Source organism: Aquarana catesbeiana, linkage group LG03 (assembly GCF_042186555.1).
Source record: "Aquarana catesbeiana isolate 2022-GZ linkage group LG03, ASM4218655v1, whole genome shotgun sequence".
Lineage (NCBI taxonomy): Eukaryota > Metazoa > Chordata > Amphibia > Anura > Ranidae > Aquarana > Aquarana catesbeiana.
Genome location: NC_133326.1, coordinates 132065482 through 132090173, shown reverse-complemented (window position 1 = coordinate 132090173; position 24692 = coordinate 132065482). Strand labels below are relative to the sequence as shown.

Sequence of the window (24692 nt, the reverse complement as noted above, 5' to 3'; positions counted from 1 at the left end):
AGTGGCTGCTCTTTCAGTTTTTTTTTGGAAAGGACTTTATTGCAAGAACATTTGATTACTAAGTTTTTCAGGGCCTTGGCACGAAAAAGCCCGGTGGCCCTTTAAAATTTTTCCCAAATGGGATTAGTCTCTTGTGTTACAGGGGGTTCACGAAAGCTCCTTTTGAACCCCTAGAAGAAGTGTCCCTGAATAATTTTATTTCTAAGGACAATTTTTTTGGGTGGCTATTACTTTGGGCCAACGAATAAGCGAGATTCAGGCCTTATCAGTCAAGGAACCCTTCTTAGTTATTTTTCCGGATCGGGTGATTCTCAGAACAGATCTGGCCTTTCTTCCCAAAATTGCTAAATCTTTTCATCGTACTCAGGAAATGGTACTTCCCCACCTTTTCTTCAGCTAACCCAGGAGAAGAGAGGCCTTTCATACACTAGATGCCTGTTACAATACCTAGCCATAACCAAGGGATTTAGAAAATCAAACGCACTCTTCATAATTTTCTCGGGATCCCGCAAAGGAGAAAAGGCTCCAAAAGTACTTTGGGAAGGTGGCTTAAATGGGCAATTAAAGAGGCCTACATGGCTCGGGCAAAAGAACCTCCTTCGGGTATTGCTGCCCACTCTACAAGATCGACGGCGGTTTCCTGGGTTGAAAGGGCCAGTGTTTCGCCTGAACAAATATGCAAGGCTGCATATTTTCTACTTTCCTCCAGCACTACAAGCTGGATCTACTGTCGGCTGCAGATCAGGCCTTCGGTAGGAAGGTACTACAGGCAGTGGTCCCAGCCTAGAGTAAGTTTCTTGGCTATCCTCTCCAGGTGCTGTCCTGAAAGGCGATTTTGGAAAACCTTAGACTTACCGGTGACGGTATTTCTAAGAGCCTTTCAGGACAGCTACTACCCTCCCTGTTTATATGGCTTGGTGGTTTTGTTATGGTTGTTTTGTTCTGTGCTCTGTTTTCCAGCATGTCGCAGGCTACTCAATAACTGAAGGCATGGTGGAAGAGGAGGGATTTAAAAGGCTGCAGTGTTTCCTGGGAACATGGGTGGAGCTACGCTCTTTCCAGGTGCTTTCCTGAAAGGCTAAGGTAAGTCTAAGGTTTTTTAGCAGAACTGCAATTTACACCTCTTTCCTAATGTGATTTGCAATGGACATGTTTTTAAAGTTGAACTCCAGGCAAGTGGTAAAATACACATTACAGATGTGTGAACTGTATTGCCTATTAAAGATTTGCATTTCTTTTGATCAGTTCCTGAGATTTAAACAGACCTGCTGCACGGCCAGGCTGATGACCTCGCTAATTTTTACCTGTATAAACTGTTTCGAATATTGTTTTTGCCTTGCCTGTCCTCCTTTAGCTTGATTTTGAGTCCTTTAATTTGCAAATTTATTTTTTTTACAGATTGGGATGGGGCAGAAGCTGTGAAACACAGAAAGAAAGGTCCAACATTTCCAGGTATGTTTTTGCAGTGAAAATACTGAATGTTTATCTTGACTGTTCATTATAAATTTAGTTTCTTTGAAAATAAGCCATACATAAAGGAGGTGTTGCAATTTTTATTGAAGAGTTTTGCAATTTCTATGTGCCCCTACTATTGTGAGTTAGAATAACTAAGACTTTAGTTACCTGCAATGAATGTAATGTCTAACTTTAATCATGAGGTGTAAACCTCTTGCACAGCCTAAAAACAAGTGTTTGCTAAATCATCCTCCAGGACGATAAGCTAATTTGACTATCCTGGAGGACTTCCGGGAAAAGGAGTTGTTGGGTAATAACTCTTGTTTTCCCAAGTCATCCTCCAGGACGGTCACATGAGCTTACCTTCCTGAAGGATTCCTGGAAAAGGAGTTTTTCTGTAATAACTTGTTTTTGTTGGCAGAATTACTATTTTGGGGCTTAATTTGTAATTTTCGGTTTTGAATTTTCTTAAGTCCTCCTTCTTTTTTGAATTTTTTATTTTTTTGCTCTTTGCAGATATGGATGTGTTGTACTGGAAGCATGTCAAGGAAAGACTAACACTTCAGAAACAGCTTCAAAAAAGAATGGTAATGGTGTTTCACATCAGTAATGCACAACTGTTCTTCTAATGTTCTATGCTACAGCTATTAAGCTTTTACCCACTGAGCTAAGAGTCTTTTGCAGTAAAAACAGCAGACGTTCCCCTACATGGGAAAATCCCAGACCACTGGATATGAATACTGAAAGTGTACCCCTGCTAACATAATAGCCCATATCCCTTGGGGAAGCACCTAGCCTGTCTTTATCTTTTTGTCCTACTAGATTGGTTTACCTCACCCCTTACCTAGCACTTCTTACTTCAAAACCTTTCTAGGCTTTTCATTTTGGGGCCTCGAGATCCCACTCCTTTATAAACTTGCAAACTAATTCCTTCCAGGAGTCTTTACCTAATGAGGAGAGGGGGTATGTGCCTTTCCTCCAATCAGCTGTCTTGGCTGTATGCCCATACTTCACAGCATTGTTGAACAGGAAGAGAAAATCTCTTAACACCATCTGAATTTTCTAAACGGTATATAAAGCTGAAGACAGCAGATATACATGTAAAACTTGTGTCGGGAGATTTGTTTCATCGTGTATCATCTGAGGCTTTTCACTTCACTGGGTATATGTGTGTGTTTACATCCACTTTAAGCTATTCCTAGGCAGGTGCATTCTGATTTCCCAAGCGCTTGCAAGAGCACTTTAGAGCCATACATATTTACCGACAGAGGGAATAATGCAGTACCTGGCTGTTACTGTTTGGAGTGATCATGATCAGGACTGGGGCAATAAATAAGGATCAGGATCTGGCTTTATAAAACGCTTCAAATTTCAACCAGGTTGGTCAACCCCTCATGGCTTGGTATGTTGAGGCCTCAGTTATGTTTTGTTGTTACAGCACCAGTTTTCTGTAATTCTTTCCAGACTGTATCATCTTGGTTACAAGTGAAAATATTCTTCTTCCCATCCGCCTCCTTATTAACAGAGGAGGAGACTACTGAAGAACCACCAGAGGTAGAGGTGGACATAAGAAATTCCTCCTCTGAGGAATCTGTTCTTGAGCAATCTCAGGGCCACGTTTTATCTTCGGCCCAAAAGGTTTTTGTGGGATTATTTATTTATTTTTTTCAGAGGTGGTTCTAACCAACTTAAAGCGTTTGTTACCCCAACATTTTACATTCCGGATTTGAGCCTGCTGTACCATGTACTTGTTTGAGAAAGTATCCTGTTCTCTTTGTATTGCTTCCTTTGTGTGAAATTCCTAGCATTCCTGCTAGTCCCTCTGCTTTCCTATTAACCCCCCCCCCAGCTATTTACTGGGAATATCAGTGTGCTGCTGCTTTTCCGTTTCCCCCCCAGCTCTTATGCAGCTGAGAACAGAGGGCAGGTAACTGGCTTGTAAAAAAAGGTGTTTTTATTTTTATACATCTATATAAAAATGTTTTGCCTTTTTATTTTAAACTGAATGGTACAAGATGAGGGTTGACAATTACTTTACACTTACCGCTTCTTGAGTCTTTTGGCCCCTAAGATCATTGAGATCATGGCACCCACCACAGCATCCCCAGTCTTCCTCTTTTCAGGATGTGTTTTATACGGACTGGGCTCACTCTGAAAAGGTGTTCTTTCTACTAAAACCTTTTTGCTCAACAGTGCCTCATGAACAGTAAATTCACTAAGAAATGCAGTTTTCCTATTCCAGTGGACTATCCTTTTTATTTATTTTTATGTACCAATATAGCATTTATGTACTACTTTTGCAATAAATAAAACCGCTTTCCATTTTTTTCTGCACACGCTTACTTCACTTTCTTCATGGCTGTTTCAAAACACTTCTCTATTTTTTCTGCCTTCCCGGACAGACTTTAGGTCATGACACAGGATGAAGTTGACCAGCTGACCTCATTAGCACACACCCTGTATCTTCTACCCTCCTACCCACCCATTATCAGGTCCACGTTTTTTAAATGAAATGCAATCAATCAGTGATCACCGTTCTCTACTAAATACACGGACATCATTATTTCCCCCCACCCCCACCTTTTTGGAGTATTTTCACTCATCGCGCATAGGGCAGGTCATCCACCTGAATGGGCTGCCCTACACACAACAATTGCCCCAAAGAAGCTTCAGAACTTTTTTAAAGTGGAGCTTGGTGTGTTTTTTTTACTGTTATTTTTGGTGCAGTGCATTTCTGAAATGCAAGGAAACGCACAGATGTGAATGGAGCCTCATTGTTCTTGTGTAAACGCACAAATTTCACATTCAGGCCCCTTTCACATCTAGCATAGTGGGAGTGCACTTTTTTGGCTTGTTTTTCCTGTGACACGCATAGGGCACCCCATTGATTTTACTGGGCTGCACTACATGTGGCTCATGGGAAATTTTGGCGTTTTGTGAGTTGCGTGTTTTTTACTGTGTGTTTGCAGCATTTGCCACTCGTTTTTATCACACAGCAAAATGTGTTTACTTCTGTGTTTGGTGTGCCGTTAACAATTAATGGCACTGAAAGTGCAACTAGTAATTTTAGATGTATAAAGGTGGCCATATACTATACAATCTCCTTTTAGATTACCAAGCCAAGTCAGACAGATACCTGGGAAATTTTCCTTGTGCCTTGTTCTTTATTTTATCAATGGATGCTTTGAGGGATTCTATTCAGTATCTCTTGTGTCTGGGGGGGCTCTGTCAGTACACATGCTTTACAGGATTTGAAAGACTTGGTCAGCAGAGTTGTCTTGTAAGAAGCGGGTGGAGTGTTTTGCCCTTTTAAGGGAAATGTTTGTTTTGGTCCTTCTCTAATGACTACTCCCAAATAGTAACTGTGGGCATGAGTACCTTGTTGCTGCTTAAATTTAAGTCAAAGCCAGAGGTACAAAAGCCAGCCACCCCTTCTAATTTCAAGAAGCATTTCTTTCTCCAACTATATAAGCCTTGGTCTCCAAGGCCCCATCCCAGTTCTGCAAATCGTTCCTCATACTGTCCTACAGGGTCCTGTCGAGGGAAGCCAGCCTGGTGGTTTCAGGTGGGGTTCTGGACAATCTCTGATCCCCTCAGGAGAGGTTGTTGCCCATTAACAGCTTGGAATTGATCATTTGTCTTGTCCTGCTGTGTTGCTCAGTGCAGCTGGAGGAGCTCCCTGTAAGGGTTTAGTTGGACAACACCACAGCGGTGGCATACATAAATCGTCAGAGTGGCACCAGAATTTGGGCTGCTCAAGAGGATTCAGATCTCTATCTGACTTGGGTGGAACTTCATGTGCCCGTCCTGTCTATCGCCATTCCCGGCATTAAAAATTGGCAGGTGGATTTTCTCAGTCGTTGACTGTCTTTGGGGGGGATGGGCTCCTCATCCAGAAATGTTCAAGGAACTCTGCAGAAGTTGGGGAATCCCAGATGTAGATCTCCTGGTGTCTAGGCTTTTTGACATCAAGCTTCAGTAGCTCACATTTATAAGGGTGCTACTTAGTCTTTGGTTCATACTTTTACAACCTTTAAGACCACTTTCACACTGGGGCGGTGCAGATGTTAGTGGTAAAGCAGCGCTGCTTTTTTTTCCCGCCAAAGAAAGGGTTAATAGCGCCTGTGTTGCGGCATTTCAATGTGCAGGTGCGGTTTGGGAGAAGTGTATACACCTCTCCCGCACCGTCCCAAAGATGCTGCTGGACTTTTTTCCCGTCCTGCAAACGCACCACCCCAGTGTGAAAGCACTCTGGCTTTTACACTGGAGTGGTTTAGGAGGCACTTTACAGGTGCTATTTTTAGCTCTAAAACGCCTGAAAAGTCCCCGAGTGTGAAAGGGGTCTAAGTTGATGTTTGAGCCTCTTCTTTGGTTGGCAAGTCTAGCAGGCTAAAAACCAAACACTACCACACTTTGCATTAAAGAACAGATCAGAAAAGGCAGCTTGCGCGCTCTCTCTCTATATCTATATATATCTATCTCCCCTAAAAGTAATACAAAATGTGCTGCTCTAATTCTTGTGCATGCTCCACAATCCAAGTGATTGTCGTTCAAAAGGAACACTACATCCTATAGTCATGCCATATACCTTCTAGGTGTTGATCCCCTTATGAACTCGAAGAACGTGTGTGTGGTGTTTTTTGCAAAAAAAAAAAAAAAAAAATCATATTTTAAGTCCGCATTTATTAATCATTGTAATGTTTGATTGTTGAAGATAAATATCCCATGACTGACCTATGTAAACAGAACTCATTATTGTAAATTTTGGGACATCAGCAGACTGTATGTAGATGAATACAAAACTCTATGCCCTTCTAACACTTATGCATTCCTCCACAAATGTAATCCTTGGTAACAATTACAAATTTTTTTTCCACCTGTACTTTTCTTGTTAGGGACCACTAGTTACCAAGGTAGCAGACTTGCTCGCTGAGGAAGAACCAGCTAATCACATGGAGGAACCACGTGACGATTATCTTGATGATGAGGATTGCGCAGGTTTGCTTAAACTCTGATTCTCTATATTTGCATGAAATAAACAATAATACTGGTCTTAAAATTGACCTATCCTTAACTTTGAATAAATAAGGTGATAAAGTAGGATGATTTTAAAATAATACATTATTTTTGGTTCTGAGAGCTGATATGCAAATAAGCATCTGACATTCAACACCCTGACATATATTCAATGTCTGCACTTTACTATACGTTAGAGATGCACCAAAATTTCGCAAATGGTGTTATCTGCATTTTGCTGGTAAGAGAAAGAGGTACCAATAATGGCACCAAAAACGCACACAATTTTGCCGTGATATTACCACCATTTTACTGTGCTTATGGTGTGTTTTTCATAGATCACGTGGCTCGAAAACCGCTTCAAAAATGTACCATGGGTGTGTGTTGCATTTTCAAAGTGTCAAAAATGTCAGTTAGGTGTCTGATGTGTCCACCACAATGTCACAGTCCCGCTAAAAATCACTGATCGCTGCCATTACTTGTAAAAAAATAAATAAAAGTGCCATAAATCTATCCCCTATTTTGTAGAGGCTATAATATTTGCACAAACCAATCAATATACGCTTATTGGGATTTCTTTTTACCAAAAATATGTAGAAGAATACCTATTGGCCTAAACTGATGAAGACATTTTTTTTTTTTTAATATATTTTTCAGGGGATATGTATTATAGCAGAAAGTAAATTTAAATTTTATTTTTTTTCAAAATTGGCGGGTTTTTTTTTTTGTTTTTTTTTTTTGTTAATAACACAAAAAATAACCGCTGAGGTGATTAATTAGCACCAAAAGAAAGCTCAATCGCTCAATTGCCAGTTAAAGTAACTCAGTGCTGTATTGCAAAAAAGGGCCTGGTCATTAAGGGGGTTAATCCTTCCAGGGCTGAAGTGGTTAAAAAAAATGTGATTTAAAAAAAAAAGACACTGCCCACTCCCCCCTCAAAAAAAGAAACCATTGTTGGAAAAAAAAGACAGGTAATCAAATACCACCAAAAGAAAGCCCTATTTGTGGGGAAAAAAGGGACGTCCATTTTGTTTGGGTACAACGTCGCACGACCGCGCAATTGTCCGTTATAGTAAATGGTAAAAAAAAAATTATAATATACAAATAAAAGACTAGCCACACCATCCACTTCTCGTCTCACACCATCCACTTATGCGATTTACTACCCTAACCTCCTGCGCACAAAAAAGAATTGTGAAACAAATGAAAACAAACACTAACAAGAAATTTAAATTGTAAAAAATATATAAATGATAAAATAAACTACTGACACTGTCCACTGCCCTACTGACACTGTCTGCAGCCTCCCACCCAAAGCACTGTGGGAAAAAAATAGAAATAATAGAAAACAAACTACTGACACAATCCACAAACTTTCAGATGTCTGCCTCAAAAAGCAGAATATACAGGGCTATGGGAATTGTTAGATAATGAAAATTGTACACATGCACTCACGTAAATTGGATGGGGCTGTGTCTCTCCCCCCCCCCCCCAACCTTTGTGACATTGATTCTGCAATTGATCTGACTGTTCCCTTGCAGTTCGTCCATTTTGTGCGATTTTTATTTATTTTATTTTATTTTTTTTACCTTTACTCAACCTTATTTGTTGCTCTTGTGTTTTTTTTTTTTTTTTTTTTTTATGTAGACCTTTCAGACCATGAAGACTTGGGGCAAGCGTTTCCAGCTATCTTAAGAGACATGCCAGCGTGTGAAAATATTGGTAATGCTAAGAAGTGGGATGTTGTGGTCCCTTGAAAGGTTGAGGTGGTCACATTCATGTTGTTACTTGGAAATGTTTGAAACAGGGTTTCACACTTTTATATACACTCCAAAAAGACTTAGCTAGTTCAGATCTTTGGATGTACGTAGTACATCCGAAGAGTGTAACACAACCTAATTGCTGCAATAGCAACCATCAGCTTGTCCTTGATTTTCTCAGCCAGCTCCTTGCTGTAAAGTGAAAGTGGTCCAGCAGTGATAACTTTCACAGTGTTATTGGCGCATATCTCTTGGTTACATGCTTTGGAAGGCAGCAGAGATATTGGGGTCTATTAGACCCCCAATGTCTCCATAAAGAATACCTGTCACATGGCCAATGCCATCACATGGGGAATTTTGTTAACCCCTTGTGATAGCAATAAAAATAAAATGTACTGATGTTTTGATTGGATGTTTTATAGCAGAAACTAAAAAAAATTTTTTTTTTTTTTGTTTTATATCACACAACAAACATTGGAGTTCATATATGCAAACAGACAGCTCTATTTGTGTGAAAAAAGTGATATAAATTTTGTTTGGGCACAGCATTGCATGACTGCACAATTACCAGTTTAAGTAGCACTAAAGTGCTAAATAGCGCTCTCTCTGTCACATGCTCTCTCTCCCTCGGTCGCTCAATTCAATTCAAATACGCTTTATTGGCAGGACCACATACATGTTAGCACTGCCAAAGGTGGGGAATGAGCATAAGTCCATGTAGAGGATTTTTAAGTCCTCGGTTTTTTCATGTCCCTCTCAGTCGGTGACGCGCTGTCACATATTGGGCAGCAACTTTTACCGTTGGCTCCTCTTCTCCTAGTAGAAATTGGCGTTTCCGGACCGGATGTGGGAGTGAGAGGGTGTGCGAGATCTCCTCTCCCTCCGCTCTGACCAGCTAAACCACGGGCTGAGGAGACTACCGGTGTGTGCAGCAGTACAAGCGGCAGTGTAAGCAGCGGTGTCCGGCCAACTACAGCACCACTGAGCAGATCGCTCCCTGGCGCAGACGCGGTGGACGGAGCTGAGGTGGGGTGTGAGAGACCCCTGTGGCGTGCCGGTGGCCGGGTAAAGGGACGCTCCGGTGGCGGCTATAGCAGCACCAGCAGTGGCGGCGTCAGTGAGTGTGGCGGTGGAGAGCCAGGAAGATGGAGCTATAGGGGTGGCGTGAGAGGCCCCCCCCCTGGGTTACCAGCAGCAACCAAATCTGGTCGAACACAGTAGCAGCAGCGGGGCAATGAACAAAGTAAGCTATCAGAATTAACATCGCAACGCTGGGAAGCTGCTAAGAAGACCCCAGACATAGGTGAAAACTTTCCTACTTTTCTTTTTATATAATATGTTTGTGGCGGATGACTTTTTTTTTTTTCTGGTTCCTGGTTAAAGAGCTGGCCTGTGAGTTGGCCTTTGATTGATTGGTTCCTGAAGAAACCTAATTGAGTCTGTAATGTGAAACCTGGGTTAACTAGAAACATGCTGCCTTATTACTTTTTGAGCCTATTGAAGTAATATCTTACATAGAGGAAATTAGCAACCCCAGTCCGAAGTGGGAGACGGACGGGGGTACTGGCGTATGAGGTTTCACCTTTTTGTATCTCAAAACAATAAAAGAACCAGTGGAACTGTGTGATGTAAGCTGCTTATCATAAACATCAGCTGCAAGTGAAAAGGCGTTGCACAAGTACTTGTTTATTGTCCCAAGAGCCACTGACCTGACGCTGGCAGAGTTATATGGAGGACTATCTTTGTGATACCTCTTTTTTCTTTTTTTCTATGCAAAACTAGTAGTCCGGGACTGTAACAATTTTATATCTCAATTTGCTAAAAGGAAAAGAATTTTTTTTTTTTTCCTCCTTTTTTTTTTCCCCTTTCCTGCCCCCCCCCCCTCCTCCCTTTTTTTTTTTTTTTTTTTTCTTTTCTCTCCTCCCCCCTCATGGCATAATAGCATGGCTGGGAAGCGGGCAGCAGAGGAAAAATTAAACCAGCACCAGTTACAAAATCAGCCGCACCAAGCAGGAGGTCAGGTTACACGCTCGGCTAGAAACCAGACAAACCAAGCGAAAGTCGCAGCAGCAGCTGCAGTAGCGGCAGCAACAAAATTAGAGCGTTTTTCCAGGACATCCCTATCACCAGTAAAATCCCAACAGCTAACCCAAGTGAGTACCCAGGCGAGTAGGAAAAGTCACAGCCAAAGCAGCGGGCCAATATTGGCCGCAACAAGCCCACTTGCAGTGCCCTCAATAAGTCACGGAATAGGAAAACTTCCCCCTATAAGCGGTGACACAGATCCTAAAAGGCTACCCAATACAACTGAGCCCGGGATGGAGAGTGGCCAAAGTGGAGGAGCGGAAGAGCCAACAATGAGGGACCTCATGTATGCGATTACTGCATGTAAGGAATCAATTTTTGGTTTGAGTGCTCAGCTAAAAAGTATAAGAGAAGAACTGATAGCGCTGGGTAGTAGATTGAAAGAAACGGAGGGAAGAACAACAGCCCTAGAGGAAAGATTAAGCTTGGTGGAAGATATACTATCCCCGCTCAGACAAGATATGACTGACATGAAGAAACGCATAGAAAATCAATCCGCCAAAATAGATGAACTAGAAAATAGAAATCGAAGAAACAACATAAGAGTAATAGGCATGCCGGAACGGAGCGAGGGACCTGACCCTATTGAATTTTTGGAGGGATGGATCAAGGAGACATTTGGGGCTCCATCCTTTTCTCCTTTTTTTGGCATCGAACGCGCCCATCGAATCCCCTCCAAATCTCGGCAGGGCAAGGAGTACCCAAGACCTATAATTATGAAAATGTTCAACTTTAGAGATAAGGTGTCTTTGCTTCGGAAAGCGAGAGAAATGAGAGAAGTCTTGTATAGGGGAGCGCGAATTTCACTATATCAAGACTTCTCCCCAGACCTGCAAAAGCTCAGGGCGGCATACATGCCAATTAAACGTGTGCTTCAGCAAAAAAAGATGGATTATGCACTACTGTACCCCGCCCGCATGAGAATAACCACCAGGAATGGGACATTCTTCTTTGATTCTCCCCGTAAAGTGGAAGACTGGCTGGAGAATGTAGAGAGAACAACACGGAATGAAGGAGAGGAGAGATTAGAGACTGATTAGATTACGGACTTTTTTTTTTTCTTTTTTTTTCCTTTTTTTTTCCTTTTTTTTTTTTTTTTTTTTTTTTCTTTCCGTCCTTATGTGGTATTAGGGAGGGGGGAGAGAAGAGGGTAGGGTGATATAATGAGTAATACACTAAAGAATTAAGTAGGCGATGTGATGCAGGTAGAAGTTGAGAAAGAAGTATAGGGATAGACTATAAAGTAGTAAAGGTTAGTATACACTTACTTAATTCACTGGATTGACATGACAGATTATTTTTTATCCAAACACAAAAAATTAAAAACACATGAATAGCACTAATAAGGTTGAAGGAATAGGATTATAATTTAGCACTAGTTGGATATTCACTTTTTAGAATACTTTGAGCTGCCACGATAAACGATTTTTTTTCTACAAGTATAATTATTTAGAACACTTGAATAACACCAACATGGTCAGGGAAGGGGGGGAGGGGGTGGGATAGGGAACCCTGGGTTAAAGGGGTATCGTAAATGTGTGGCACTGGCAAGATATGCCAGTGTAGTATGGGGAATGAGAGTAAGTGGGAGGTTCGGAACATAGCCCCTAGGGTAGGCCCAGCTGGGCGGGGAGGGAAGGAGGGAGGTGGGTGGGAGAGGGGGTGGGGGAGTCAGGAGGGAAAGAGCTGGGAGGGGGGGTGGAGCGGGGTGGGGGGTGGGGGAGGATGGGGAGGGGTGGGTGGTAAAGTCACAACCCAAATAATTAATGAAAAACACTACAAACATAAAACCATATACAAATCCCTCCTACGCTCCACCAAGGATGGTAAGGGGATTAGGAGGAATGCTGACTGTTATGTATTACTCACTGAGGGGACCCAAGGGGCAGGTAAAATTCTGAGGGACAATTGTATTCCTATTCCCTGCTCACGTTGTTGTCTCTCGCTATATAGTTATTTGAATCGGTATGATCCCCTATATGAGTAAAGAAATTGGGAAAAGGAAAGACCTACTCTTGATGACATGGAATGTGAGAGGGCTGGGGGATAGCGACAAGAGAAGGGCAATGTTCAGATATTTTGATATAATGAAACCTCAGATAATCTGTTTACAGGAAACACACTTGTGTTCCAACTCTGTCCACCTGCTGCGCTCAAGGAGATACCCGACTCAGTTCCACTCCATGCACACTTCACATTCAAGAGGAGTCAGTATAGTGATCTCCTCGGGTGTCTCCTTTGAGTGCATGGAACAGAGGGTGGACAGGGAGGGAAAATTTGTCTTCTTGCTATGTAAAATTAACGGTTTAACGTGCATAATAGCATCAATATACATTCCACCACCATTCTCACCAGCTTCACTCGGGTGTCTATCACAATTCATAGCCTCATACCCGGAAGTCCCGGTACTAGCATTGGGTGACTACAATAATATCTTAGACAACTCCCAGGATAGAATGTCTCTGACATCTAGAACTATGAAACAGACAACTGGCAGGACTGCTTTTGCAGCCCTGCTTATGGAAATAGGACTCCGGGATGTATGGAGAGAGAGACACAAAGAGGACAGATGTTATTCATGTTATTCTGCAACACATGAGGTCCTCTCCCGTATCGACCTGGGTTTAGGAAATGAGGCACTCCTGCAGTTAGTGGAGGACTCAGCGTATGAGCCACGCCTATTATCTGACCACTCCCCATTCTGGGTGCGGTTAGGCACCACTGGAAAGCTGGGGCGACAATTATGGAAGGTGAACCCCTACTGGTTGTCTCTGTTTCCCCAAATAGATAATATAAGAGAGGCGCTACGGGAGTTCCTGCAATTTAATAGGGGGTCTGCTAGCGCCATGGTAATATGGGATACACTTAAGGCATTCTTGAGGGGATGTCTTATTAAAGAAATTGCGGGAATTAAAACACGCTCCAGGGAATGGGAAAACAAGGTACGGGAAGAACTGATAGAAAGGGAACAGGCTTTGATAAGAGACCCATCAAAATCTAATCAAGAATCCTGGAGAGAGGTACAAGCGATATATAGCTCGGTTTGGTTATCAGCAGCAGAGAAGAGAAGATACTTTCAACAACAGAGTTATTTTGAAGAGGGGGAAAATACTGGCCGCCTTCTAGCCCTTATAGCCAGAGAGCAAAGAGATCCCACTACTATCCTGGCTGTGAGGGCTAAATCCGGGGAGAGGCAGACCCGTAGTTCAGACATCTTGAGCAGCTTCCAGCAGTTCTACGGGGACTTGTATTCTAGCAAAACTAGATACAACCCGCTTGAGCTGATGCAGTTTTTGCAGTCCTGTCCGCTCCCGCAATTGTCGGAGGCGGACAGGGAACTGTTGAACTGCCCAATCACATTAGTGGAATTAAGAGAAGCACTGGAGGGGACAGGTCGCCATAAATCACCAGGCCCAGACGGGATTCCGGCAGAGGTATACTCCCACTATAGAGAGGACCTCTTACCATCACTACTGCAGGCTATAAGGGAGGCTGAGGAACTGGGTTATCTACCGGATAGTATGCGTGAGGCAATAATAACAGTAATTTTAAAGCCTGGGAAAGATAATCTTCTATTAGACTCATATCGTCCAATCTCGCTATTAAACGCGGATGTTAAACTGTTCGCAAGTGTCCTGGCCAATAGGCTATCTCGAGTGATTAGCAGGTTGGTCCATCGTGATCAGTCTGGCTTTATACCTACCCGATCTACATCAGATAATATAAGGAGGCTCTACATGAACCTTCAGATGCCAGTGGACAATCCGGGGAGTAGGGCCATTCTATCTCTCGACGCCTCAAAAGCGTTCGACAGTGTGGAGTGGCCCTACCTCATGGAAACACTGAAAAGATTCGGGTTGGGAAGTAGGTTTGTAGCTTGGGTAGAGATACTCTATTTTAAACCTAGAGCCAGAATACGTATTAATGGTGACCTTTCGCCTCCATTTGAATTGCATAGGGGGACGAGACAGGGTTGCCCATTGTCTCCATTGCTGTTTGCCCTGGCAATAGAGCCTCTAGCTATAAAGATCCGGAATTCAATGGAGGTGGTGGGGTTCCGTAGACATCAGAGAGAAGAAAAAATATCTTTATATGCAGATGATGCACTTATATATCTGGGCGACATGACCTCATCCTTGCGGGCAGTAATGGAGATAGTGAGAGAATATGGCACCTTCTCAGGCTTTGTCATTAACTGGTCAAAATCAACGCTAATGCCCATAGACCAGCAGAGGGACCGACTACCAGTGGGAACGGAACAAATAACAATAGTTGACAGTTTTAAGTACCTGGGAGTGATGGTGTCCCCAAACCCGGCCGAGTACCTCCGGCTGAACCTGGAACCACTGCTCTCTAGGCAGAAACAAAAAAGCAACAGCTGGTGTAGGCTCCCCCTATCAGTTATAGGACGAGCAAACTTAATAAAAATGGTATGGGCACCCCAACAATTATACGTTTTCCACAACTCTCCGACATGGATACCAAAAAAATGGTTTAAGCAAATTGACACACTAATGAGGGAATTGATATGGAAAAAAAAGACACCTAGAATTAGCCTAGAAACATTGCAATACGAAAAGGATAGAGGAGGGCTTGCAATACCCAATTCTAGGCTATATTTCTTGGCATCACAATTTCAACAAATGGCAGGATGGGGTCGAAAGGGCAATGAGGACCCTACATACCAATTGGTGACCATGATGGAACCCACACTAGAAGCGGCCTCTCACCTGGAAATGGACTTGCCAAGTATGAAGGGGGTAGACCCAATAAGTACGCTCTTTAAAAAAGTATGGGGTGAGGTTCGGAAAATCTTAAAGATAACAGGCGTGCTTTCATTTACGCCGATCTGGCACAATAGTAGATACTCTGAGATCCAGGGATTACAGGGGTTCACACAATGGCAAGAAAAGGGGATTCAGTTCTTCCCACAACTATATGAGGGAGAGGTGTTGAAGACATATGAACAATTATGTAGGGAATTCCACTTGAACCCGAGGGGCTTTTTCCAGTACCTCCAATTGCGCCATGCGATACAGGCACAACAAATAACGCACTCCCAGACAACACCGGCAGCTTCACTTTTGAATGAGATCTTTTTGGCAGATACAAGGAAAGGGTTAATATCCAAAATATATAAGGAGTTGCTGAAGTCAACCCAGGTTCATACACTGTTAAAGTGCCGAAATAAATGGGTAGAGGACATAGGAGAAATAGATGATGAACAATGGGAAATGGCGCTCGAGGCTATTCCAGTGGTGTCACTCTCCGCAACCCAAAGACTGTCACAATTATTCATTCTTCATAGGGCCTATAGGACATCAGTACAGCTTTATAAATGGGGTCGAGGAGACTCCCCACTGTGCCCCAAGTGTAAGGTACACAGAGGGGACTTTATTCATTTAATTTGGAGGTGCCCAAAGCTGCATAGGTACTGGGATGAGGTTTCCCAACATATTTCCAGGGTGGCGCGGGTCCACATCCCCCTCAATCCGACCGTATACCTGCTTGGAGCTATAAGTGGAAAGATGTACCCGGGAGGAAAGTACTTCATGTTATCTAAACTGATGTATCTCGCCAGGAAACTTATTGCAAAGTACTGGATGGCTCCAACTGCCCCTACAGTTAAGCAATGGATTGCCTACGTTAACTCGTTTCTCCCTAGAGAACGACTGGCGTACGCCCGTAGAAGCGATCGGAGTAAATTTAACAAGATATGGCACTCATGGCTGGGGGATGCGGACCTGGCCCCACATCAATTGATAGTAGAAAGGCTTCAGATGTAGTGATCAGGGGGGGGTGACGTAGAGAGGAAGAACGAGACTGAGATACCCGAGGGGAAGGAAAGTGAGAGTAAGTACACAGGGGGGGGAGAAGAAGGAGGAATAGGAAGTTGGCTTGTAAAATTAATGACAACAAAATCAGATAAATAAGAACATTGGATAGGAGGGAAACCTGCGGTAGTTGTACAGGTGGTGCAAGAACCATCAAAGGTAATATGAAAGGTTTGCTGTGACGGAGGGGAGGTGGGGTGGGGTGGGGTGGAGGGGAGGGTTGGAATAAAGTGAAGGGAAATGGAGGAATGAACTAGCAATAGAGATATGATTTTGTATGGAGGAAGGGCGGGAACACGAGAATAGGATTACATAAACCACACACTTTATACCATGTTTTGCTGTACAATATAATGTGAATGATTGAAACTATGCTCCTCCTTTCTTGCCAGACATAGCCCCTGTGTGGGTCGACCTGGCTTTTGCCTTGCATTGTTATAATTTTATTGGCATATGTGCAATAAAAAAAATGATTGAGAAAAAAAAAAAAAAAAAAAGAAATTGGCGTTTCCTCTTCTCTTCTATAGAATTGAAGTCTGGGATGAGAGTGGAGAGTCTCCGGAAGTGTGTGTCCCTCACTGATGAGTACTTTGGGCAATGTAGCAGGAAGTGGTCCTCATCCTCCAGGACCCCCTGGTCACATTGCTGGCACAGTCTACTCTCCCTGGGCTTGTAGGTCTGCCTGTGCCTTCCTGATTCAATTTCCAGGCTGTGGGCGCTCAGTCTGTACAGGCTCAGGGTCTGTCTGTCTTTGGGGTCTTGTAGCACCTCCAGGTACAGGGCCAGTTTGTAGTCTCTCTGCAATAACTGGTAAACAGTTTTCTGGAGTTTGTTAGCTCATTTCTCTATTCTCCAACATGGTTTTTCTTTGGAGTCATTGATTATGTTTTTTATTGAGATTTTTCAGGCCGCATTGTTGAGAGTTTGGGATAGACAAGGTGTTGATGATTTGTTGCAGGCCACACGGCTTGGACTGGTCCTTACTGTTCAGTAAGGCTTTGTGGTGGTATGAGTTGGGACTGCTGTTTTGTAGGTGGTCCCAGTATGATAGCGCCCTCTTCTGTACTGCAAGAAGTAAGGGAAATCTGCCCAACTCAGACCGGCAAGCACTGTTGGAGGTGTTCCGATGGACTTGAAGGAGGTGCTTGCTTAATTCCAGATGGAATATTTCTGTTGGGCTGGGATCCCAATTGGATTGGTCTGGGTAGATGACAGGACCCCAAACTTCACTGCTATAAAGAAGAATTGGGGTGATGACGCTATCAAATATTCTGAGCCAAACCCTCACTGGTGGTTTTAGGTGGTACAGCTGTCTCCTGATGGCATAGAAGGGCTCTTTGTTTGCTTGCTGTCTGTTGCTCGCTCTCCTACAGCTTTGCTTTCATTAAAGGGATGGTAATGCTACTTTTAAAAGGCAATATTTGGTTTTGCAAAGGCATTTGATGCACAGGAAATGAATGTCTTTCCTTTGCGGCTATTAAAGAATATACCTAAAGTGGTTTTAAACTCTGTTATACCACTTGTACCTACAGGTAAGCCTTATTGCACAGTTTAGGAGACATTCAAAGTGCATGTAGTTGATTACATCGGCGCATGTGCTCTGAAGGACGGACCCTCAGAGCCTGTGCCGAAAAAGGCGGCTCCTGTGTGGGAGTGATGTCATTGTGGCTTTGGCTACTCGCAGTGCCAGTGCCTGCGAACCCAGAAGAAACACTGAGGGAAGATGTCAGCCGGAGAGCTGGCGCTAATGGAAGGGCTTTGTTCCAAGGTAAGTATTTCATAATGTGCTAGCATGCCATGCATACTAGCACATTATGCTGTTGTCTTAGTGTTTTTTTTTGTTTGTTTTTTTTTCTCAGAGGTTTACATCCGCTTTAAATTAGAGCATTTATGACTACTGTTCAGCATCAAGGTAAATGGTTTGACCTTTTTCCTTGACTTTAAGCATAGTTGCAGCATTTTTTAGATCGGGGGTCGGCAAAATATTCTGCATTATTGTAATTTACAAGCATTAGACAACCAGCGTGCACCTTAGCTGAATAATTTTTCAGTTTTGTAATGCTAACTGCAAGATCATGAATTACTATTTTATCAGGTGCACACACAAAACATGTTTGTATTTACCATTAACGTTTATTGAACAGTAAGCTGGACTTTGTTTCAGAGTGATTGCTGCCCCTGACTATCAGTTTAGTTGTGCCATGTCTGGTGATCTGTAGGATGTTCATTTCATCGACACACATGCTTGTAAATTATCTGTTATAAGATGGCTTTGGGATGGACTTAAAGGAGTTGTAAAGGCAGACTTTTTTTTATCTTAATGCATTCTATGCATTAAGATAAAAAAAACTTTGTGTGTTGCAGGCCCCCCAGTACCCCCTAATACTTACCCTGAGCCCCATCTCTATCCAGCGATGTTTACAATTCCCTCGGCCGTCCGGGACTCTCCTCCTGATTGGCTGTGGCACAACCGCGGCGCCAAAGTCAGTTAGCTAATCAGGGGAGAGAGGGGGCGGGGCCCATGTCGGGGCTCCGTGTCTGAATGGACACACTGAGCTCTGACTCGGCTCGGGTGCCCCAATAGCAAGCTGCTGGTTTATGGGGACACTAGGAGGGAGGGTCCTGAGGATCCAGGCTGCTCTTTGCAAAACCAACTGCAGAGGAGGTAAATATAACATGTTTGTGTGTTTTTTTTTGTTTGTGTGTTTTTTTTTGTTTTTGTTTTTTTTTTTGTTTTTGTGTTTTTTTTTTTTTTTTTTTGTTTTTTTTTTAAAGTGTGACTTTACAATCACTTTAACACTAGTCTTCAGATATAAAAAAAAATGTGTACACTCCAATATGTGTATCAATTATCAAGCAAAATATAAACACATTTAGACTATTGTGAATGAGGCAGCCTGTGATTAGGCCAAGTATGTAACAGTTTCTTGTCTGTGTGCGACCCCCGCACCTGTAGTCTTGGGTCGCTACCTGAGCCAGTTTGGCTAAGGTCTGCCATGTTTATCAATGTAGATTTGACAGATTTTCGTTTAAAATATACTAATAACTAGGAAGTGGTCAGGGACAGGGGACCTTTGGTAACATTTGTTGGCTGTATTGTAGTTCTGGTGCAAGTTTAAATTTTTTTTTTTATTTTACTGATTTCTGTCTACTCTTATTCGTGTCCCCCTATAGAACCTATTGACTTTGATGGCCAGATATCGTATGAGGAATTGGTGAGAAAGAATGTGGTAGGTGTCATAATTTTTTTTTTTTTTTTTTTAACACTGGTGAAGTTAAGCAGCGCTTTTATATTATCCAACCAGATTTGGCATAATGTTGTTGTGTAATTCGTTTTTTTTTTCCAGGCTAAATAATTATCCTTTTTTTTTTTTTTTTTTTATATGCTCAGCTTTCTTATTGGGGAAATAAATGTGTAGAAAATGGAAACCATTTTTAATATTCTAGATGATATTTGTAGATGCTTATATTACAAACCACAGTTAGCATCATTCTTTACATTTAGGGAATGTATTTTTGTTTATATTTTTTTAGGAGCTGTACATTGCTAATTCTCAGAAGTATGCACAAGAGACAGTACTTTCCTTACGTGTGCGAGAATGGGAGGATAAAATGGGGCCACAGCTGCAAGAACAGGTAAGATATAAAAAGAACAGCCACTGACTGTTTCCTACCCAGGGGACATTTTTGTTTTCTGTTAGGATAATCTATATTGAAATTGGCATCTGATCTTTGGGCTAATAATATGTTGATTAATATGCAGATTGATTTACTATCTGACAGGAGAAACCTGTCAATCAACGGAGAGCCCACTACGTAAAAAAAAAAATTACTTTACAAATTTCACCATTTAAATATCCAAGTAAAAAAGCTTGATTTTAATCGACTCGATTTTAAAAATTCTAATTTTTAAAGAGCAACTGTCATCTCTGTCCCGCAGTGGCTCCTCTGACCCGCTGTTGACTCACCGACAGCCCTATTCACTTTAATGGAAGGGCTGGTGATGGGGCAGTGACACAACAAGGTGAGGGATGTGGCGGCAGCAGGTGAGTGGATGCCCGCTAACAGGCGCTGCCATGATGGATCTTGAAATGACAGGTTCTCTTTAAATGTAAGGACTTATTCTTGCTGGTAGGTAGAATCTTTATATTTGCAAACAATAATAATAATAAGCTGTCCGGTTAGTAAAACAGTGATATCGGAACCGATTCAATCATACAGTTTGTAGTGTACATAGATTTGCAAAACAAAGGGATAAAGAAATATTCCTGAATTTTGTTTTATGTTATGGTTACTGTGAAATAGTGTGAATGCAGAGCTTGGATTCAGTGAATGAGTTTACCAAAAATGTAAATATTGCAGAATATACAGCCTCATGCTACATAACTAAGCTCCATTTCATGCTGAATAAACTAAAGATAGTTTTCAATTTAAGATACGTTAATAATTTAGATTTTTACTCCAAAAGCATTTTATTAAAAATACTTTTGATACAAATCAAAAATCAGATTTAAGCACTTTCCTTCTGCAGATATACTGCCACAAGGCGGCTCGGCAGCACAAACCGATGCACCTGTACGTCGGTCCATGCATGAGGAGCCGGGGGGAGCGCGGCCACCCACGGCTGCGTTACTGAGAGGGTACAACTCTGAGATCGGCTGTTCTTAGTAATAACCGCGATCTCTGCGTTGTCCCAGTGAGCCCATCCCCCACACAGACACACCCAGGGAACACAGTTAGCCTCGGTTCACACCAGAGGCGGCACGACTTGCAGGTCGCCTCACCGAGGCAACCTGCACACGACTGCCCGGGCGACTTGCAAAACGACTTCTGTATAGAAGTCTATGCAAGTCGCCCCCGAAGTCGTACAGGAACCTTTTTCTAAGTCGGAGCGACTTGCGTCGCTCCCCTTAGAACGGTTCCATAGCACAGAACGGGAGGCGACTTGTCAGGCGACTAGGTCGCCTGACAAGTCGTCCCTGTGTGAACCGAGCCTTAACCCCTTGATCGCCCCCTAGTGTTAACTCCTTTCCTGCCAATGTCATTCATACATTGATCACATTTATTTAGCACTGATCACTGTATTGGTGTCACTGGTCCCCAAAAAGTCTCACTTAGGATCAGATTTGTCCGCCGCAGTCCCGCTTAAAATTGCTGATCGCCGCTATTACCAGTAATAAAAATGAAGTCCCTAAATCCCCTATTTTGTAGATGCTATAACGTTAGCGCAAACTAATCTAAATATGCTTATTGGCATTTTGTTTACCGAAAATAGTAGCAGAATACATATTTGCCTAAACTGATTAAGAAATTCGATTTTGTGGTTTTTTTTGTTTTTTTACTCTCTAAAGCTCTATTTGTGGGGGGGAGGAGAAAATCAATTGTTTGGGTACAACGTCGCATGCCCGCACAATTATCAATTAAAGCATTAAAGCGACACAGTGCCGTATCGCAAAAAATGGCCTGGCCAGTAAAGGGATAAATAATCCTTCCAAGGCTGAAGTTGTTAAATCAAAAATCCGATTTTTTTTTTTTTTTTTTTTATATATCATTGATTTTTATCCACTATATTTTTAATGCACTATATTTTCCAACAACTGCTTCCAGCTGCTGAGCTTCAGAGCACATGAGACCAGAAATGGTAGTATGTCCACACAGTTCTGGTGAGTGGCTATTTATACCCAGGTAGTGGACACACATGGTGTTGACGTTTGGCACATTTTCAAAGGGTTGAGAAATATAGGATGATTTATGGACACTGTTTAAAGAGATTTTCATGTATATAATTTTTCACTGTATACATTTTTTTTTTTTTACTGGATGTGGGGTTCATAATTAATAGTAGAGATTTTTCAACTGTGTGTGTGTTTGACACTGTGCTGCTTGAGTTGTATTTGCCATTCTGGGCATAAAGTGCTCAAACAAGTTTCTGCAAATTATCTATGAAAAAAAGTATGCCTCTCTCCATCAGGGGGACTTTTTTTGCCTCGGTGGACATAAAGAATGCCTACCTCCATTTCCCCATTTTTCCAGCTCATCAGCACTATTTTCATTTTGTAGTGGTACAGCAGCATTTCCAGTTTGTGACTCTGCCCTTGGACTGGCCACGGCACCATGAGTATTTATAAAGGTCCTAGTCCTGGTGTTAGTGCTTCTTCAAGTCTGGGGCATCCCCATTCTGCTGTATTTGAACAATTTGCTGCTGTGGGAATCAGTGGCGAGCCTTAAGGCTAGTGTGCTACAGTCACTGCAAGTGTTGGTGAACTTTGGGTCTTCAATCTCCAAATGTCAATCCTGGAACCATCACACCACCTGCAGTATATGGATCTGGTCCTATTTACCACCCTGGCACATGTGTTCCTTACGCAGGAAAAGCTTCACACCCTCAAGTCTAAGGTGTTGGAGTTACCTTCCCTGTAGCATGCCTTTGTTCGATTTTGCATGAGGGGGTTCTGGGTTTGATGGCAGTCCTGTACGCTCAGTTTTAGACTGTTTGCAACGTAACATTCTGACAACATGGGACAAACTAACTCTGTCCATGGGTCACCCTGAGCCAACCTTGGGCTGGAGGCTTTTCAGCCTGGTGCTGGTGTTGGGGAAATACTTTATACCTGAAAGGTAATGATGATGGACACCATCCTGTCAGGCTAGGGTAGAGTCCTGGATTCACTATCCCTTCAGGGGACACAGTTGTTGGGGGAAATTCAGATTCCAATCAACGTCTTGGTTGCCTAGGTGGGCCTCCCTACTCTGGGGACTCACCCCCCCCCCCCCCCCCCCCCCCCCATGGCAATAGTTTTGGGAGAAGTTCACCGTACTAGCTGCCACTATTTAAAAGCAATGTGGTTCTGCGGGGCTCCGCCCACACAGCCGCTTCATTCACACCCAGCCCTGTGTGTCTAAATGAACTACAAGCCCCGGCATCTTTAGCGGCTGTTGGCTTGTGGTTCTCAATAAACTACCAAGGTGCTGTGCAGCGCCATGGTAGTTCATTGAGTCTTCCTATCAGCGAGTATCTCACCCATACGGTTAAGTCCATACACTGACAGTGTACAGGAGTCCTGCCTGGGATCAGCGATCTGATTGCTGGTACAATGCTTTCCAGGCTCCTGCAACAAAAAATTTTTTTTTTAATTGAATATCCTTTAATTCTGAATTTTGTGCGGCATCACCTTCACACCCTGTCCACTGTGCACATTCCAAGTGTGGAAAATTGGCAAGCAGACTTCCTAAGCCACCAACGGCTAGATCCTTCCCAGGGAGTGGATGTAAATTCAATCCGTGGAGTAGGTTTAATCTAATATTATAGTTCCCTCGTCTCAAACCCCCTTCTATTTTGTCTGCTTTTGGAGGATTCTGATTGCTCCAAATTGACCCAAGAGGGCTTGGTACTAAGACCTAGTCAGACTCTTAGCAGGGGACAGGGCTGTTTTCACCTTGTTGAAGGCCAGAAAGCCCCCATCTTATATGGTGTGTGGAAAGTGTACTTGCTTTGTGCAGAAAGGAAAGCTTAATCCTAGGAAATAATAGCTGACACGGGTTCTAGCCTCTTCAATCAGGATTGGCCAAGTCTTTGTCCCTGAGGATTTTTAAAGGTCAGGTTTCTGCCTTAGCAATGTTCTTTCAGAGACCACTAGCTTTTCCCATTCCTTGATCAGAGCCTTTGTACAAGGGGTGGCTCATTTCATGCCACTGGCAGACTCCCCTTTTGTCTCCGTGGGACCCCAACCTGATGGTCCTTCAGAGGCCACCATTTGAACCTATTCAGAATATTTCTCTCCTTTTGAGCAAGATTGCCTTACTTGGAGCTATCACCAAAATCATGAGGGTGTGTGAACGTGTGGCCTTATCCTGTAAGGAACCATTTCTTGCTTTTCACAAGGACAAGGTGGTTTTAAGGCCTTAAAATGCCAAGACTACCTTAGGAAGAAATGAGTTTCATCTACATCTGGACATAGTGTTCCCTTCCTTTTTTGTCTAGCTCCTAAGCCACCTAAGGAGATCTCCACTGCCTGTGTTGTGGAGACCTTGCAAGTTTGTCTTAGACACGGCTTCGATTCATTAGTCTGATGCACTGTTTGTGTTACCTAAACGTTCTGAAAGTTATAGGCTGCCTCTCGATCCACAATTGCTAGGTGATTTCGGCAGATCATTACTCATGTGTTTGACCTGAGGGGGAAGGATCCCTCCTTTCCTGGTGATGGTTAACACTACCAGAATTGTCCGATTCATGGAATTTTCAGTATTGGACCGCTAAGTTCTCAGATCTGTGAAACGGTCGCCTACTCTTCTGCACACCTTTTGCCAAAATATACGAGGTGGATGTTCAGGCCTCGTCATACGCAGACTTTGAGCGGAAGGTCCTCCAGGCAGTCCTGTAAGGGCCTTCTCGGCTATTCTACACTTTTTCCTGTTAAGTGGTCTGTTCTGGGTGGGCCTGTTTGTTGTTTCCTGCTCATGATGGGATTGCTTTTAGACATCTTAATGGTATTAACACTCTTGTACAATTTACGGCATTATAAACCTTCCTACCTCTGAACCT

General features: G+C 42.8%; 1 protein-coding gene across 1 annotated transcript in view; it reads left to right on the top strand.

The window, feature by feature from the left end:
• NCAPH2 (non-SMC condensin II complex subunit H2) overlaps nt 1-24692 on the top strand; it is a 73606-nt gene that overhangs the window by 33911 nt on the left and 15003 nt on the right. The window contains exons 14-19 of the mRNA XM_073619259.1: nt 1399-1452; nt 1972-2042; nt 6351-6453; nt 8119-8193; nt 19325-19380; nt 19685-19786. Coding sequence (XP_073475360.1) covers nt 1399-1452; nt 1972-2042; nt 6351-6453; nt 8119-8193; nt 19325-19380; nt 19685-19786 — 461 coding nt within the window. The remainder of the gene's footprint in view (nt 1-1398; nt 1453-1971; nt 2043-6350; nt 6454-8118; nt 8194-19324; nt 19381-19684; nt 19787-24692) is intronic.